The 18403-nt window shown below is 42.3% G+C and overlaps 2 protein-coding genes across 2 annotated transcripts; both read right to left on the reverse strand.

Moving 5' to 3' along the window:
* Window positions 1-4111: 4111 nt before the first annotated feature.
* Window positions 4112-8784, reverse strand: LOC117600875 (uncharacterized). Its single transcript, XM_034316852.2, has 3 exons — window positions 7824-8784; window positions 5364-5580; window positions 4112-5271 (listed from the first exon to the last, which is right to left on the reverse strand). Exons 1-3 carry the CDS (start codon window positions 8305-8307, stop codon window positions 4947-4949), a joined length of 1026 nt encoding a protein of 341 aa, XP_034172743.1. The 5' UTR covers window positions 8308-8784; the 3' UTR covers window positions 4112-4946.
* Window positions 8785-13911: 5127 nt separating this feature from the next.
* LOC117600645 (uncharacterized) lies at window positions 13912-16508 on the reverse strand. Its single transcript, XM_034316334.2, has 3 exons — window positions 15601-16508; window positions 15415-15503; window positions 13912-15295 (listed from the first exon to the last, which is right to left on the reverse strand). Exons 1-3 carry the CDS (start codon window positions 15893-15895, stop codon window positions 14573-14575), a joined length of 1107 nt encoding a protein of 368 aa, XP_034172225.2. The 5' UTR covers window positions 15896-16508; the 3' UTR covers window positions 13912-14572.
* Between the last annotated feature and the right edge of the window lie 1895 nt (window positions 16509-18403).

The following is an 18403-nucleotide window of genomic DNA, read 5'->3' on the forward strand; positions in this document are numbered from 1 at the left end:
TCAGTTGTTTCCAGTTCTTCAACCGTTGCGGTCGAGGTTTGTGTACTGTGAGCCGAGCCTGCTTCGAGCACGTGAATTTCTACGCATATACTGTCTCGTCTCGTTGGATGGATTATAGATTATTGTAAAAATTACTTAATATCTTTATCTATTCGTTAACTAGAAAAATAAGAAAATAAAAATTATTCCGAATCAATAAACGTCATCTAGTTGAGCGCAAATTAAGTCGTTTGTCAACCCTCGGTCGTCTCCGTCATCCAATTTCGTTTGTCGCATCAGGCAAGACGAATGGAGCGACAAAAACGATGTCTCCCGGTTCTTTTGCTCGTCGAGAAGAACGACTAAGCTCGCGACGAAGCGACGATCTCTCATAAAATCAAATAATTCCGAGGAAGGAGTCGGTCGGAGGCCCGATATAACCCCGGGCGCACGCAAACGGCAATAAAGGGCGAGCACGGTGGTTCGTTCAACGACCGTATCGAAAGGAAAACGAAACGTTAACGTAAACTGAAAAACAATCGAGTGAGCGGCGGCTGTCACTCTGACGACGAAGCTGGCATCCGCAGACCCGAGTCATCTGTTTCCTACGCGGCTATGTCGTTTATTTTTCCAAAATGGCTGCTAAAACAAGACCGTCTTACTCGCGAGAGTAATTTGAGACTTATTTATAGGCGGCCACCTATAACCACCCACACCTATTTGACCGAACAGTTTTTACAAAGTAGCCTCGCGATCGTGTTTGCGATCTGCCACTGCTATTGATACCTCTCGTTTAATCTTGTTAACCCTTTCGTTACCAACCACGTGTAATTCGTTAAATGTACACACTTATCAGTCGATACACGCGTTAACTTGATTTCTAAATATTTTCCATTACTTCTGGTTGCAAATTTCTTTATACAGTCCTAAAATTTTCAACCCTTTCGTCGAATCACTTTGAGTAAATCATCTCGTTCCTTCATTTTCAACAAGTCTTTCCCGACGTCGTCACTTAATTCGATGGAATTAGGAACGAAGTGGACGCTTTCGAGGATGCTCGTTTCAGGTCGGAGGTCGGAGAAGGAAATTCGAGCGAAAGAATTTTCTGAACTCCGTAGCCGCGGACCTGCATGAAACGCTGTTGATTGGCCGCTCGTGCGCCAATTTTCCTCGACGTCGCTTCGCCACGAAAAATCGGTAAATTGCTTCTTTGAAATGCCGGAAAAAGCCGGAGGAAATGGTTTCCTCCGTAGTTTCCTACGGCAACTTCTTCGTTCCTTCGACCAAAGTAAGCATCGTTACCCGCTCGATGATCCGTACGCTCTTTGACCAATTCTCTCTGACCGCGAATTCGAAGCTCGAAAATATCCTTCCTGTTAGCTGAAATTTAATGTCCCTTTGACAAGATCATTCCGATTCTACGATCAAATAATTGAATTCTTTTAAAAATTTTCAGAGTTTTTATATGCATCACAAAGTTTCCTCATTATAATTTTCTCAGTAATTTGTAACGAGTTTTACATACGATTATTTTCACCATGGCAATCAATAGAATTCGTGCTGATTTTTATTCAAGCACGCCACGTCTTGGTAAGGTGGACAGAATTGCCGGTTCGAAGTTTGAGATTTTCTGCCGCCACTTTTCGTCTCTCCAGTCGTGGCCTCTCTTCCTTTTTTTTCCTCATCTCTCTTACACACCGTCTTCCTGACTTCTGACACGCGTTTCAATCGGGATGGTTGCCAAGGAGACCCAGGAACCAGAGTGTCACACGGACTATTGAAGAGGTTAAAGGGGACCGCGATTCCATTTTCGACTTAAACCCGATGACAAGCTTCAAACAAACCGTAAAGATACATTAAAGATTCCATTAGTTCCATTTATAATCCTTTCGATGACATCCCATGCGGGAGATTTTATGAAAGGTTGACGAGAAAACGATTCGTTGGACGGTGAAAAGTATTTCGCAGGGCGTGCACGGGTCGATTATACTTTTAAATTCCCGTTTCCCGGCTATTGTAAGAGGCAGCGTGTTCGCCATGGAAAAAAGGGAATTTTTTTGTTCCGCCCTGAAATGGCTCGTGCAAAATTGATAATAGCCGCCATATAGTTCGCTAGCCAAATAAATTCTACGGTTACCATTTTTTAGTCGGTAGTTAAAGGGTTGAAAATTTTATTTCATCGCGTCTACATCAATTTTCGTAACAGTTCGACTAGAGTAAAGCAACTGGAGCAAATTACTAATTACCATCGAACTCTACCGAGTTAACGAACCCCCCCACCTTTTTAGACGATATTTTTAAAACGGTTTGCGTCCTTCGGAATTAACTTCGTTCGAGAGGCTCGTCTGCTACTTGGTCCGCGGACCTAGCATCGAGTGAAATCGTCGGAACGAGGCCATACAGTGAGAGAAAAGGGCGAAAGGGGTGAGAACGGCGAACCAAGGGAGAGGGTTGGACAGACGGAAGACCGTTCAGCGCTATTAACAGCTAATGAAAATTAGCTTTCGTCGGTTGATTGAGCGTCAAATCGTCCCTTTCTTGTTTCGGGAGAGAAGTCAGCCACCGGTGTCGTTAGACCGACATATACTCCTCTCTCGAATCGCAGTGCCCTCCTTGTTTTTTCGCTGATAGGAAATTCCGGGCTAAAGTGTTCTGCCTCTCTTTCCCGAAATTCGCCAGAATTTCACAGTCTATTCTGCGGAGAAATTTGAAAATTTTCGGGACAATTCATGATGAATCGTTTGAAATTCTCCGTCGAATCTGCTACTGTTGAATGTTGTTTATTTTTCTTACCAACAATATTGGGAATTACTCTGTGTAAGATCAGGGAAATAATGCGAATCAATTTCGAGGAAGAACACTGACGCAAAGTGCTCGTGACTTTTATTGAACGAATTCAAAATTCTGCCAATAATTTTAAGATTCGAAGGTTTCTACGAACGCGACGATTAACGATTTTGTTTTCTTTGGAATCAACCGTGTGCTTTTTGAGATTCGAAATGGCAGGACAGAGGAAATAGGTCGCGGAACGATTTGGATCGTCTCCGAAGGCTGATTTATTCGATACAATAGGCCGCGTGAATTTCTTAATGGAAACCGCAAGTAATCCGGCTAGTTCGGGAACTAGTAACGACCGTGTGTGTCAGCACAAGGCTTCGTTTAACGCGAGAGCATTATGGCTTTCGAATGTTTAGAACACGATATAAACGTAGCAGTAATGGACTGCAGAAACGACTATAAAATCCATCTTCCGACCGATCTCTGCTCGTTTCTACGAGTCAACTTTGTCATTGATGGGCCAGCGGCGAATGATTTTAATTGCGATGAAATTCCTTTCGTTTTCAAACATTATCGGATGCCTTTTTCGTTTGTCGTTTCATCAAATATACTTTTGGCCGAATCTTGATTCGAGGCAAGCAAAGAAAGAAATGTTTCAAGAAGTGTTTCGACGATGAAGATGACTCTGGACGATCCCAGAGGGGTCCGAAATGAGCGGCGGGCTCTTTGAACACGCACTCCTTTTTATGCAGATCGGGAGAAGGAAGCGTAAAGGCCCTTTTCAGGAGGATAATGTAACTCCTTTGTTTATAACAGATGAGTGTCAGATCTAGCCTTTTTTCCTCTGTCCGTCGGTTAAGTCTGCTCGTCTCCGCGTCTGAATAAACATATCTGATGTCTGTCGGGCCCACCCAGATGGAGCTATTAAAACTCTTATGGGAAAGTCGCTTCCATCCCATGACTGATAGATATTTACGGTGATTTTTCAATTAAATCGACACTTGTCCTCTAATTGATTCGCTAAACTACATCGTTATTTCCACGAAAGTACTCTAATTCTAAAAATTCTGAATCGTGGAATTTAAAATTCATTATTTTGAAGGGGTTAATTGTCCCCGCGGTTAGAATTATTATTTATTGTGTTTTTTTTTTGTTCTGTCAGTGAATCTTTAACGTCTCTAAAGATAAGGATAAAAGAACACGACGTTACTGGAGAAAAGAGCTACTTCTTTGGAAGATGTCTCGGATCAAGCACGTCAAGTTTTTTACGATCTCAGCCACGACGTTCGAGCGAGACCTCTTCAAGAGGGTAAAAATGAATAAACACTTGCATTTTTTTTCCTTTTTTAATGAACCATGTATATTTGCATAGATCTGTATCATCACATAGGTACGCAGAAACAATAGTGTAATTACGCTAAATCGGTATCGGTGATGATCGGTTTTATTGCACGTGAGCCACCAAGAACGTTGTTGATCCTTTCTTAAACGCTTCTGTTTTATCTCTTAATTGAATTCGTTTCATTTTATGGACGCATCATTCTTCGTACCTTTTAACATATCCAGCCGCTCTAATTTAACCCTCGGACTACTGACATAATCTAAACGCGATTTTTCTAGGATAGCAATTTCACGTTACAACGTCTTGAGGCTTCAGAATAAATAAATATTCCGTTCACCGATACCATTCGACTCGAATTCAATTTTATACAATTATTTACACACTAATTTACACGATCCTCTTCCTAGATATATTTATAAGTAGGTTTACAATTAACGCATATAGGGGTGAATTGTTCTAATCAATATCGTGCTGTTTAATCGTTGCTTCGCAGTATTGATGTGTCATTGTGGTTAGAATACGTCGGTTATTTGAATTTATAACATAAATAAAGAGTTTCAATCCGTTGCATAATTAGAAATAAAAATATAAATCAAATCAATAATAAAAATTTTCCTCAATTAATATCTAATAAAATAGTAGCGAGACAAAATTAAAAGAATAAAGTAAAGGAAAATAGAATGGAGCAACGCCAGATGGACTAGTTTTAACGCTACTTAATTAGGGCACCCACGCAAGCACCCCAATTGTCATAATTTAAATAATTCCATTTAGAAAATGATAAAGTGGTCAGTTTCCGAGTTTAGCGAACGAACGCGTGTTTCGATATCGACGAAACGATACCGATTTATTTCTCGTCGTTCATTTTCGCCAACTGGCTCGGATCGAGATCCGGCGTGATCGTGTTTTGTACCTGAATATGAGTAGAGTGAAGGGGTGGGCAGAGCAGGGGATGATAGGGGAGACAGTAGTACGGGAAACCGCTGAGCGCTTTGTTCGCCGGATGAATTTGCGGGGTTGACATTTGTCCGGGAAGTTGGCCGGAACCACGAAGTGGCAATCCCCTCAAATGCTCGTCCGGATGCACGAGAACGCGTACAGCCACGCGCCTCGCGTTTCCGGAATTAACCAGGGCGCCCAATTCCTGTTGCTGTCGTCTCTTCGTCTTGTATCTGGAAAAAATTCACATTCCAATTAGTCAAAATTCATTAACGTACCTTTAGTAAACGCTCTTTAGTTCTGCGTTAAATTCTAAAATAAATACCGTCTGTTCTGGAACCAGATCTTCACTTGAGTCTCCGTTAGCTTCAGTCCTCTCGCAAGATCCGCTCTTTCCGGTCCGGACAGGTATTTCTGTGCCGCGAATCTTCTCTCGAGTTCGTAAACTTGCGCGTGAGAAAAGGCCGCTCTGCTTCTTTTTTTTCTACTCTGAAGATTTTGCCCGTGATTCTGTGCCTCGTACATATCCTCTTCTCCATCCTCTGCGAAAGAAATCGAGAATTACTCTTGGATGGAATAATCTTTCACCTACTCCGTGTGATATTCTCGCGGATGACGCATGGATCTCGTTAAAGGCAAAGTTTAAAGACGAAAAAGAGGAGAAAATCGATTGGAGGTTCAGCAAATTCGAACGCAAACAAACACGTAGATTGGCAACCGATGATCTACCACGATCGTAAATCAAACGAGTTTCCCGTTTGAGAAAGCGAAGAGGAAGATGGAGCAACGAGTAACCATCCTCGGACAGCCATAGAAGCGGCGAACGAACGATCGGAGAGAGTTCCGCCCGCTTTTGATGTCTCGTTCAAACATTAACACGTGCACTCGCTACTCCGACATGTTTACGCTACTGTTCCACGGTAATTCTCCTCTAAGTTTAACCGGTTGCAACGCGGAGTGCAGTATGTACGTCCTAAAATTCTTCACCAACCCCCGCGCATCGGTCACTTTGTTTTCCGAGCTTCTGGCACCGAGGAGCGCTTTTAGCTCGAACTTTCTGCCTTTGTTATCAATTCCCCTCGATACTTTGGGGCTATTTTTCTTCGTTCGAGAAACTTTTTATGTGCCACGTCGGCGCGTTACGAGTTCGAGTAAGAAACAATGAATGAAACTGGAATTTTTGAATAAAGAATGGTATTAGTTGAAAAGATCTACCGACACGGTGACATCATAATTATTTCGTACGTGGCCCAGGTCGTTTTCCTCGTCCTGCGTCAATGTTTATCAGCAGCGGCTACCGTTTGGGGGACGCAAAGCATTTAGAGAGATCTATATTTGATCACTTTCGACGTCAACTCGTATGCCATCTCGTCCAGCTAATGCGTCCCTACTCTGACGCTCGTCAAACATTCTCCTACGCGTCCTACATCGAGAGTGTTCGAGAGCAGCAAGTGCCGTTTGCTCTCACTCCGATTACATCGAGATGACCCTTCTTCGTACACCTTCCCCGAACGTCGCCCTCTCATCGTTTTCAAATAAATTGATATGGACCTTAAACGTTGGTCAAATGAAACGTTATCCTTCAAGAGGGTCGTAAGAGAACAGGCCAGAAGAATGCTGATTTTTTTGCGTAATATTATAGTGTCTCTTTAGAGGCATGATGAATGGTGTGGACAGAGCGACGGCGGTACCGTAGCGTCGGATATGTAACGATTTGATACTTCACGATTTCGATAAGAATTTTTGAAAATTATTTTGTCATTAGATGTTGGAAAGGGTGCTTCAATCCTTTCGCTACGGTTTACTTTGCACTTTCTCATGTTTATTTATCAAATTATCTAAATTAATATGAATCTTAATTTTAAGAACTGCTTCCTGTCCATTACCATATTAAGTGATTCCCGGGAACGGTAGCAGGGTAAAAGAGGGATTCGTAATTTGTTGAGTGAGTCTTGAATCGGTGCCAGCTCGTGCCTGTTCCCTTCAGCCCCGAATGGTAGAAAAGGTAGGAGTCGTCGCGGACGAAATAGTCGCAGGTACGAAGGAATTACTTAATTGCAGGTCCCGTGTTAGCAAAATGTATCGCGAATCAGGACGAATTCTCTCATTCACGAGTTAGTTCAAACAGAACTCGAATCGTCGTGCCAGCATCCCTTTTTCTTGTTTGCAAGACCACGAATTTCGAACGATCGATAAAAAAAAAAAGAAAAAAGAAAAATGATTTCCTTGGAATTCAGTCCCGGTAACCTTGATCTAAATTTGTTTTTGCGGCGATCCACGAATCGTCGAGGATTCAAGACAGAGCAACAGTGTGGCCAGGGATCGAACAAGTGCAAGAAGCCGAGTGCCGGCCACTTGTGACGTCTGCCCGGTCGAGCACCACTTATGCTACTAAAATTACATTCGATCACGTTATCTACGCTCGGGTTAACTTAAAAAACCCTTGAAAAGCTCGCCTGTTACAAGGATACCCGGGGAGGCCTAAATGATCTCTTAAGCCTCGTATCCTCGTGGCAGACACACGATCACCCAGAAGGGAAACAGTATGGAGGCTGCAACGAGGACTTACGATCCAAGTACCGACTGCCTCCTCTCTTAATTCATTCAGAACTCTGTTTAGTTATCGTTATCAGACTGATTTTCCGATTGAGGACCTCGTAATTTTACCACTAGTTTATTCCTTTCCTTAATTAACCCTCAATTTGCTGAATCCCACAGTAGAAACGACAGTGTGTGATCAGACATAGTTTAATTGATTAATTTTTAAATTTAGCTTTTCACTTACCCAAGTATTTATTCTTGCTCATGTCCAGAGCCTCGTCCTGTTGCCTCTGAGAGGATTCCCTCGATTCCTTGATCGGTTGATAAGCAGCCATGTTCCCCAGATTCTCGAGGTGTTTGAACGTTCCCTGTGGCAGGTGCGGGATAGTTCCAAAATTTGTGATGTTCGCGTGAACCAGGTTCCTCGTTAGTATATCCAGTTCACGAGCCACGCTCAAATCAGGCGAAGACAGCCTTGAGAACCGAGCCATCTGATTTGAATCCTGTTCCGATTGGCCCTCTTTGTATTCGTTTTCTGAACAATCGTATTCTCGGTGATGTTTCTTCGTGAACGATGTTCCCTGCGCTTCTTCAGACTCCGAAGACCGTCGTTCGTGATTCGGATAAGAAGTTCTTCTGCTGAGAATGTCCGCGATGCTGAAGGGGGTTAATTGAGAAGGTTTCGGAGAAGCTTCGCTTCTTTTCTCTTCGTCCATGATCTCTGACATGTTTCCTTTTTTCTTATAACGAATAGAAACAATTCTACTACAAAATTTTTGGAAAAGTTCCTTTGGTCTTCTGTTCGACAGTCTAACAGGAAATTTCTTTCATTTTGTTAATAATTAACATGTTTCACTTTTGAAGACAGTAACAACCCTCGAGAAACATCTTTCTAGTTCGATTGTTCAACACTTTTCAGAGTCACAAGCACTGCAGACACGGTTCGATTGAGACCGGTCGACAATTTTCACGTTCACGAATTCTTTTGTCGATCGAATTAATTAATTGTCACTCGCGAACACTCGAGGCGGACCGCGTGCACCCTTTCGCGGCGAGTGTGCTTCGGTCAAGTGTGCTTGTCGCGCGTGGAGACTTATTTTTCGAATTAGTCTGCGGCCACTTCGCCGTCAGCTTCCTTCTTCCCTTCCCCGCTATCTCCCCCTTCTATGCCAGCCACCCCCACCAGCTCAAACATCCCTCCACTCTCTGGCTCTCGTCGATCGCGACTTACGACCATTCTTCTTCCTCTTTCCGATCCTTTTTCGATCTTCAGAACACGGTTTTTCACGCGTCTCTTCGCTGCTCCTTAACCCCCTAACTAGATGACTTAAATTGATCCTTCCAGATGAATGGTTGAACGTTTCTGATGGAATTAGCCCTCACTGGAAGCTCTCTAACACGTCCATTGTAGATTTATTAATCTATATTTGACGACGTGTTAATTGTGTTTGATTTTGTCTGTAAATTAAGGGTGTTAATGAATTTTCCCCTGAAAATAATTATTAAGAATTATTCACGCGTTGATTTGTCATTTTCTTCTATCTTTTTTTAAATTGTACACCCTTTTACACCCCGTGTTTCTAACTTACCCCTTGCTGAATTCACCCCTTTCGCTCTAGCTTGAAACTCTCGACGATTACGCTTCCGTCGTCTCGAGCGGAATACGCTTGGCAGAAATTCGAGTTTCGCGGGTCGTTGCGTAGGTGGAGCTTGAAACGAAGCCCAGGCTGGACGCGGATGCTCGGCGACGCTTCCGTCACGACGCAAGCCTCGCCCTACAACCAATCCACGACACTCTCCGCGTCGTCGCTTTTACCATCGAGCCAATCCACGGTTCCTAGAAGCTCTGTCGGCTTCGTAGCGACGCGTTACCAGATCAGAGGGGGATCCTCCGTTGCCTTTTTTCCGGCTAGCGACGACGAGGGGTGGCAGTCGCGAAGGGTTGCGATCTGACGAACCTTTCGCAAAAGGAGCTCTACTTCCAGAAAGTACCCCTTGCGTGAAACGATTCGGGGAAATTTTGATGATGCTTCAACCATGTAACTACTCGAAGTTACAGGTGTGTTAGAATTTGAATTTGAAATCATTTGAAATTCAATGCTCTCGAAATTAAGATGTTCATTTTAGAAGATGAGTCAACTTGTCGTTGGAGTCAAATGAACAAAATTTTACTGAAAGGGTTTTGGCTTCGTAAATTTTCCTTCTTTCTGTTACACTTTACATCATAACTTGTCTGATCAAGAACAATCTACTTACAGAATTTTAACAAACATGGAAGGAAACATAAGTAGAATAAAAATTGATCGTTTAAGTAACTTCGAGAATTAGCTCTTCAGCAATTTCACAGTAGTTTCCTTTGAATTCTGTCGAATACTTTGAAAAAGTTCCTCTGACATCCAGTTGTACGTACTTCGTCTCGTATCGAGTCGAGAGAAGCAACGTGGTGCATATATAGGGTGTGCTTTACATAACAATCGCCGCTAAAGACTTGCAGCATTGTCCGCCACGTGCTGTCAGCCGAGTTCCTATGGCGGTTTAATTAAGTGTGAACCACAGGAGCGTGGATCACGCCTCACTTGATCCGATGATGGCCTCGTACGCGTTCCAGATATCGACGAGGAAATAATTCCACGTTCCTTTCGTGATATTTCTTGGAATTCCCTCGCTGTTACTTTTTCTGTCCACTGAAAACCATCCAAGCGTGGAATTTTAGCATACTATATCAAGTTATTATCAAACAAATTATTGTTCAGAAATCAACAATCTACGGTCAACCCTTGAAAAGCGACACTCCCAATGAATTCTTTCGCCAGATTCTCTCGCCAATACTGGTCGATCAGCAATTAACAGGTGGCGAGTAATCGAACCGGAAAAACGACGTCCGTCATTTCCCTATTACTCGGTTCAGAACCATGAACACAGGATCGGAAAGAGAAGAAGGCCAACTGCGTGTTGAAAAGGCGATCTCGAAGACGAGCAGAGGTTCGTGATCTTGAGTTGTCTTTTTCTCGATTCGATCTAATCAATAATAAATTATAGGGGGATGGCGGTACATCTTCTCCCCTAAAGCTAAGCCCTGACCCTCCCGCTCAATTGGTCGCAATTCTTAAAGACCTTAATTGGCGCGGAAAATTATACCTTATTTCAGTTACCCTCGAACGAGACCAGTTCTACCCCTCTGCTCTTCGTCGTTGTACTTGCTTCGCGATTCGCTTTTCTTACGAGTTCGATTCCGCCACTCGGATATTTCTTTTTTTCACTCCCACCCCTGTTTCGCCCACCCCTGTCTGAGAAATCGTTGAGAATACAGGGGCGATAGCTGGGACTCGACGATACTGGAGCCACTTTCGACTGGCCAGTCGTAACAATAACCGCTCTAAAATTGTTCTTTCTCTCTCGTGGTAAACTGACGAGTTGCTTTATAAATAGATGGAGCTGATCGAGACGCGCGATCGAGCCGTCGGATCGAGAGAAAATTCGACGGTGCGTGCTTTTAATTCTTTTACTTATCAAAACGTGTATATACGGTCTTGAACGGTGGACGCTCAGGTGTCAAGAACGTATATGTACGTCTTTGAATATTGGATCCTCGGATAGGAGAGGTAAAGATAAATTGCTTCTGCTTTGCTTGCTGATAGAGTCGAGACAGGGATCGAGGAGCAAAATATAGTTGAAACGGTTCCTCGAAGATCGACAGGAAATTTGTGGGCGAGGGTAACTGGCATTTTCGACGACATGAACGAAAGTAACGAACATCGGGGGGCGAAAGAGCTGCGAGCGGTGCGTGTGCTCTATGGGCGGGCATAAGAATATAAAAACAAGAAGACCGGATGACTGCTAACTGTTTGTTAGTCTTGGGTTTTAAAGTCCGCACGTCTGTCAGTTCAGAGATGTAATATTAGTGCTTAGTATACGCTGCCGCCACCGCTCTCGCTCATTTACTTCTTCCTCTCCTTTCATCCTCACTCCTTTGCGTTTACCTTTGAGTCCTGCCTTTTATTCTTCGATCTTTTGCTGTTCATTCAATCCTACGCCGCGATCCCGACTATAAAAACCAGATTTCTTTCGATACTGTTTGGATTAACTCGTGCAGCTTTCTTTCTTTTGCTTCTTAACTCTTTTTTTCATTAATTTTGAATAACAGGGATAGGTCAGTCATAAATCAGACGTACGCAAAGTCTATGTAAATATGGATGGTTAAATTATTTAGACAGGAAGGTTTCATAATTAAATTGTTAATTATGTCAGTTGAATTTAAGTGGCGGTAGAAGTCGAGATAAATTTCAGTCGGGAAATCGGAACACGTTCTGTATTGCTTGTTAGACGAGTTGATTGCTGTACCTCGCTGAGATGACAGCAGAAATTTCTGTTCTTTTAATGGTTCCGGTAGTTTGTGGATAGGCTGGTTTATTGGTACTATTTTCAGACGTTTATAGTAAGACGATTCTAGCATTAATGAGGATTTCAAAGGCGAATGACAGCTAAGCTATTTCGGATTGCGAATAGTTTACTTCAGTGTCCAATTAACGTTCGAGAAATCAGCTTATATTATGGAATGTTTAAATTAAAAATAATTGCATTTGTATTTCAACAAATTATAGCCGCATATTTATATTTATAAAAATTTAGTGTTTAATAAATATGATATTGGAAGGTCTTCTTTCTGAATTCAAAACATAGAGTGCAGTAGAATATGAACGGTATTGGGGAAACTTAAACAGAGAACTTCTCTACTGCAGATAAAGTAGACCTTCGACCATATTCCCAGCAGAAAACGTAGAATTCTCTAGAGAAGGGTCCTACTCTATCTTCTGTAGATATAAGAAATAGTTCTATAATGAGTTTGAAAAATTATTCTAAAAAAGGTTGTAAAAGAAATTGATAAAATTTTGCCCGTGTCTTTATTAAAACATACCTTCGGATGAGTACATCAATTATATAATTTCTACAATAATTTGAATGCAAACCTCATTACTATAATTAGTAGCTCATGTCATATTGCTCATCTTTGACGTGCATTCATAGTTCACTACGTCACGATCTAACTTGGTAACCAAATATAATTAATCACTTAATTAAGAATTCGAAATTGGTTCATCATTAATTAATAATCCAACTTTGTCAACACTTTACGTAATCAAAATGAAATCAATTAAAAACAATTTTAAGCACTTAATGAGGTCATCATAATACAATGCATTGATTTGAAGTCTAAAAAAAAAGAAGAGATATGGCCGACACGGGGTGATTAATGAGCGCCGGAAAGACAGGGTCGTCTCTAAATAAATCCAAACGATCTGCGTACAATTTTATGCATATGCACTCGTGTCTCTATTTGCACAGCATCAGCCTTTCCTCTCCCATGATGGTTCCTTTTCGCTTGCAAGCAAATAAGATCGTGTTTCAGCGTTGAACGTCCGGTGATTGATTATGCGAATACACGATATCCTAATGGGGCTTTTAGAATTCGAGCTAAATAGCCGTTGGAGAAATTCCGATTTATGCATTTAATTGCAGTGCAATTAGTTGCAATCAATTACTGTTAAATGATGCAGCTACCAATTGCAGCAATTAGAAATCATTAGTACGTTCATAAATCATGTCAGAAGCCCCTAAAATTCAGCGATTAATAACAGCGACCTTATCACCCTGTATGATCGGCACGTAGCTGAAATTAACGCTTAGTTGGAGGTCGTTGTAACCGGTGGCTCGCATCTGGATCTCGTCGAGAGAGTAAAACGGGCCAGATCACGAGGAACAAGTGCTGGCAGGTGCGTGCAGGTGCACAGAGGCGGAGCATTTCCCGTTCGAAGGGTGGTCTGCGGTGAAGGTGAGAGCGTATGGGAAAGCCACGTGAATCCCCCGTTCTCTCCTAGCTATCAGCAGCGACATTTTTATCAGCTTGTTCCCATGGTCCTTTATGGCAGCGGTAGCACCATGAACAACGATTACGCCGACGTTGAATCGTCTATGTGAAGGCACTTGACTGCCAGATGACCCGTCGTGCTCGCGCGATAACCTAAAAGGCACCCATGGCTTCGCTCAAGCTGTCAGAACTCACCTATTTATAAATGCCATTTCGCCATATTTTCGGTTTTATCGAGCTGACCGTCTCGCGGTGGATTTCCACGAGGGAAAAGCCGCATATGAGAGGAAATCAATGGGTGAAGTTAAAATAAAGAAAGAAATTTATGGATTTGAAATTAGCGCGAATTTAGTGGAGGGATTTGAAAGGAATTTAAGGTAAATTGGAGATTTTGCTTAAATCCAATGCTACAAATAATAGGAAACATAATTTTCTTTGTAAATTATTAATACTTTATTGTCACATTGTTTATTTGTGTCTCGAATCGTGCACATGAATGGAAGATGACAATACAATGAGATCGCAGTTTTTCGATCGGAAACATCAGAATAAACGTTCACGAATAGAATTAGTCAAGAGAAAAAAGAAAGAAGAAACACCAGGTCTGCGGAATACGGAGTAACTCTGGTGTTTCCGCAAAGGCCACTTGAAGCAATTTCCGTTCGGGCCTCTTGAGCGGTGCGTTACTATTTCGAAGAGGGTAACTTATCTAACTAAAAGAGAGAAAACAAAAAAATATATATATAAAACACAGCTGCCAATCGGCCTTAACTTCTATCTCGAACTTAAAGCTATCGAATCGCGATGATTAAAAGTTACACCTTAAATGATTATTCTTTGGCTACCTGTTTTGGTAACGTCGCTCTCCATTTCATAATTCAAATATTTGAGATTTTCAGCTATAAATTGTACTTTTTTGGGAAAATTTATGATAGTAGCTTATTAATACGATATTAAATTCCTGATAATGTTAATCACAACTGATGAAATCTCAAATATTTACAATTTCATGAAACAATTTGCACATTCATGATTTGTATATAAATGAGAAGATATGAATGTAAAAATTTCTATAACGAACATTGAATTATCGACACAAGAGTTCGGAGGTACCAAATTTTTGGACCCTACCATAGTCGCTGCAAATTTTGATCCATGGGCACCTGTTCCATGTAATTTACGTATTGCATCTGATAATTAGCTGGTCCCAGATAATTCGAGTACCCATAGTCGCTGCTGGTCACGTCCATTATCGGTCTTCCGTCGCAGATCATCGGTTTCGTATCCGTCGGGATGTTCTTCAGATCCGGAAATGGCGACACCTCGTTGCCATTTTCGTTCGCCTTATATTCCGTCTTGATCTGTCTGTGACAATCGTGAACACTAGGTCGAGGGTAGGTTTGCATTTCGCTGTTCAAGTTCGATTTTCCGCACAGCTCGGGGGTTATTTCCGGTTTGAACTCGGGACTTATGTTCGCTTCGCCATTCGTCGGCCTGAATTCAGAACTGAGACGAATATCGTTCATCCTGAAGTCCGGTTGCATGGAAACGCTCAAATCTGGCCTGATGTTTGACCAGTAAGGAGGGTTATAGGGCTCTTGCAAATTTGGCTTTCCGTCTTTAATTAATACTGGCACGTGGATTTTCTTCAGGGATTGATTCTTCATATTTTGGGCTTGTAGTTTCTCCGCGTCTTCCAATCTGGCCCTTTTGTTCTTGTATCGGCGATTTTGGAACCAGATCTTCACCTGGGTGCTGGTTAGTTTTAACGTCTGGGCTAGGAGCTCTCTTTCTGGGGCACTAAGGTACCTTTGCTGCTTGAATCGTTGCTCCAATTCATAAACTTGTGTCTGTAATGAATCGTAAGAAATTTTGAATGATGGTAGGGTTGGTTATTGGGTTCTTTTGGCGGACAATAATTTAATTCAGACAAAGTGACAAATTTTTTAAATATTCCCAATAAATTTACCTGTGAGAACAGCACCCTCGGCTTCCGCTTGGTCCTTTTCCCAGACTGGCTCTTCCTCAGCTCCGTCTTGCTCGAAGTAACTACGTTACCTAAAAAACAACCCCCAGTGCCATATTACCTTCACCACTCGAGAACCCCTTGAAAAAAAAACACCGCTCCCCATAAAACAGGACAAATTTCACCTACCATCCTCTGTAACCGACGATTCTGGATACGGTTGAGACATCTGAGTCAACTGGTGAACATGACTCAAGTCCGGGTAATGAGGATAATTAGGCATCGATTGTTCTTTAAATTTTTCTACATCCCAATTGTTCTCCGGCACGATATTGTAGCCGTAATAGTCCTGAGACATGTGTTGCTGTTGGATCTGGTGTTGATGATGAGGTGGAGGGTAGCAATCCATGATGCCGAGTTGCTGATCCTCGCTGAGAATATCGCGGACGCTGAAGGGTGTTCCGGAGATCGAGGAAGACAACATTTTAATGCATCCTCGAGGATTGTTCGCGTTCAAACTTCACTTTTACAAAATGGTATCCTTGAAACAGTAACACTATCACTCTTAAAATACACTGACAAGTTATTTCGATGAACGAAGAATTAATCGAAGTATCCAAATATCCAAGGTCCCAACGATTTATGGGTAATAATCTTCGATCTTCGACACAAAGGACGACACTGAGAATTTAATAATCCTGGCACTTTACGACGCGGTCATCGAAGAACAGTTGTAAGTAAAAATCGTAAAATGAACACTCGAAGAGACCTGTTTCTTGAGAATCGAAACAGTTGTCAGTCGAGGGTTAATCGCACTCGAAACGTCATAAAAGGGGGACGTAAACGCGGCACGAACAGCATGGAGAAACTATAAAATCCAAGTGAGCTCGTTACGAACCGATGTTGACACACGTTCGTCTCGTTTCACGAATTACAACAGTTTAAATGTCAAGCGAGATCGAATCTGGCAGGGGATGGTCACGGTTGAACGGTCAGGCCGGAGGACAGACGTATAATGTGACTTGGTCTTCCGAGGGAGTCAAGTGTTGGTCTCGTGGTACACTGGGACACCACCACCAATCATCTCTGAATATGTGTGTGCATTCGTGGCGGTGTTCCAGACCGGAGATTTTTACCAGCACACCCACGCCACGATCAGCCTGTCAAGCGCCACAAGCACGGCTTCTACGGGGTGGTCGTACCACTGATTTTCTGATTGGAGATTTTAATTTCTCTCCTCAGCTAGGAGACATTTTTGGAGCTGATTGTATTTTAGATTCGATGAAAGACAGATTTTTTGAATGATTCCAATAAGTGCATCTCTGGGGTAGTTTCTGGAAGTTTAGGGGGTAGATTGAGCTCTTAATTAAAATTATTATCATTTAAAGGGAGAAATCAATATGGTATTTAGAGGACTTATTTTATTTTATTTGAATATCATCCTAATGAATAAATAGTGCATATTTCACCATGATTTATAATTAACTTGACAAATTGCATGATTTTTTTCCTGCTGATCCACCGGACACACAGGGCATCGATCTACGGTTCACCCAAAAAAATCCAACTAACCTCGCGACGATAATAATTATGGTGATCGGAAATGCGGGGGGACGATTAAGGAGATGGCAAATCTGTTTTTGCCTCGGGACAGCCATAACGCGGTGAGTAACGTTGGGGCGGAGGAGAAGCCGGAAGACCCGCCTATGGCTGAACAACCGAACCAATCCAGTCATACCATGAACGATGCCTCTAAAATCGAGCAGCGATTAAATCCTGATTCATTTAATTACTTCCTTCTTTATAATTTCTCAAAGCAACCTTTCGATCTTTTTTAATTTCAGAAAATCGACATAGCTGAAGTAGAGATACTTTGTCAAACGATCCATTATTGTTCGATTCTTTTAATTGATATTATAATGTGGGTGTTCTCGAAAGTAACAAGGGGATGACGTCTGTCAAGTTTCTGAAAATTAGAACACGTCAAGGGTGTCAAACGCGTCTTCGGTTTATCGGATCGCTCGCGTATTGGTTTCAGGGCGGATAGGTTTCTCGAACGGGGTTAGAAACGAAAACAAAACAATCCATTTTTCTCGTCCGACGGCAGGACGAGATCCTCGGGGCCATTTCTCGACTCTGCAACATCGATGAGTCGAAAGTAACTTATTCCAGACACGTCTTTCGAATCACGCTGACAGCCCTCGACGGCCGTTCGTGAAATTTGGAAAATCATCCCCTGTGTCTCTCAATTTCACCTGGTTTCTCTCAATTTTTGCGTTATCTTTAATGTTCACTTAATATTTCCCAACTTCTTAATGAATTACAAAACATTTCATCTCTACGAGGAATCTGATATTTCGTGTTTATGAAATTAATTAACGAAACGATTTACAAAGAGGCCCATTCATTAAGATCCGCAAACTGCCGTAAGATACGCGATGGAGATCTCCGTGATTCGCAGCGCTTGTCAACTGACACGCGTGTTTATTATTCCTGGCGTATTCTCATTGAACGTGTACTTACAATTACACACGCACGAGCGGGTGAGTCGCGTGCGTAAATGCGTGGTCGTGCGGGTGCGTGGTAGGCGCCAAGAGATACCGAGGCGCCTTCTTAATTGTGGGAAAGCGGCGCCGGCGTCTGGAGGGCCAGCGTCGTGTGAAGGCGCCGCTCCAGAGATCTTTGATTTTTAAACAATTCCTTTGCTTTTCGGCATTTTCCTTTCCTTCTTTCTGAAGATTCTGGAAAATGTCCACCGTACCTCGGTACCATTTTCACTTTTCTTTTCCCCTCTTGTCGGTAAAAATTAAGTATTCAAGAGGGGATGAAAATTAAATTGAAGTGCCTAGTATTTTCAGTTACGTTCAAACTTGGATACTCCAAAAATTAATTATTCTCACGCTATGGTCCTAGTCTGGAAAATGGCAAAAAGGATAACGAGCACTTCCTTCCTCTCGCGACACCGCTGTGATCCAGCGTGTAACGAAAGCGT

This window comes from Osmia lignaria, chromosome 16 (assembly GCF_051020975.1).
Source record: "Osmia lignaria lignaria isolate PbOS001 chromosome 16, iyOsmLign1, whole genome shotgun sequence".
NCBI lineage: Eukaryota > Metazoa > Arthropoda > Insecta > Hymenoptera > Megachilidae > Osmia > Osmia lignaria.

Excerpts from the sequence above, each read along its gene's own strand:
- LOC117600645 (XM_034316334.2), bottom strand. The coding sequence starts at position 15,895 with ATGTTGTCTTCCTCGATCTCCGGAACACCCTTCAGCGTCCGCGATATT. Across the intron at positions 15,504-15,600 it reads ATCGTCGGTTACAGAGGATG|GTAACGTAGTTACTTCGAGC; the intron begins GTAGGTGAAATT and ends GTTGTTTTTTAG. Across the intron at positions 15,296-15,414 it reads CGAGGGTGCTGTTCTCACAG|ACACAAGTTTATGAATTGGA; the intron begins GTAAATTTATTG and ends GATTCATTACAG.
- LOC117600875 (XM_034316852.2), bottom strand. The coding sequence starts at position 8,307 with ATGTCAGAGATCATGGACGAAGAGAAAAGAAGCGAAGCTTCTCCGAAA. Across the intron at positions 5,581-7,823 it reads GAGCAAGAATAAATACTTGG|AGGATGGAGAAGAGGATATG; the intron begins GTAAGTGAAAAG and ends TTTCTTTCGCAG. Across the intron at positions 5,272-5,363 it reads ATCTGGTTCCAGAACAGACG|ATACAAGACGAAGAGACGAC; the intron begins GTATTTATTTTA and ends AATTTTTTCCAG.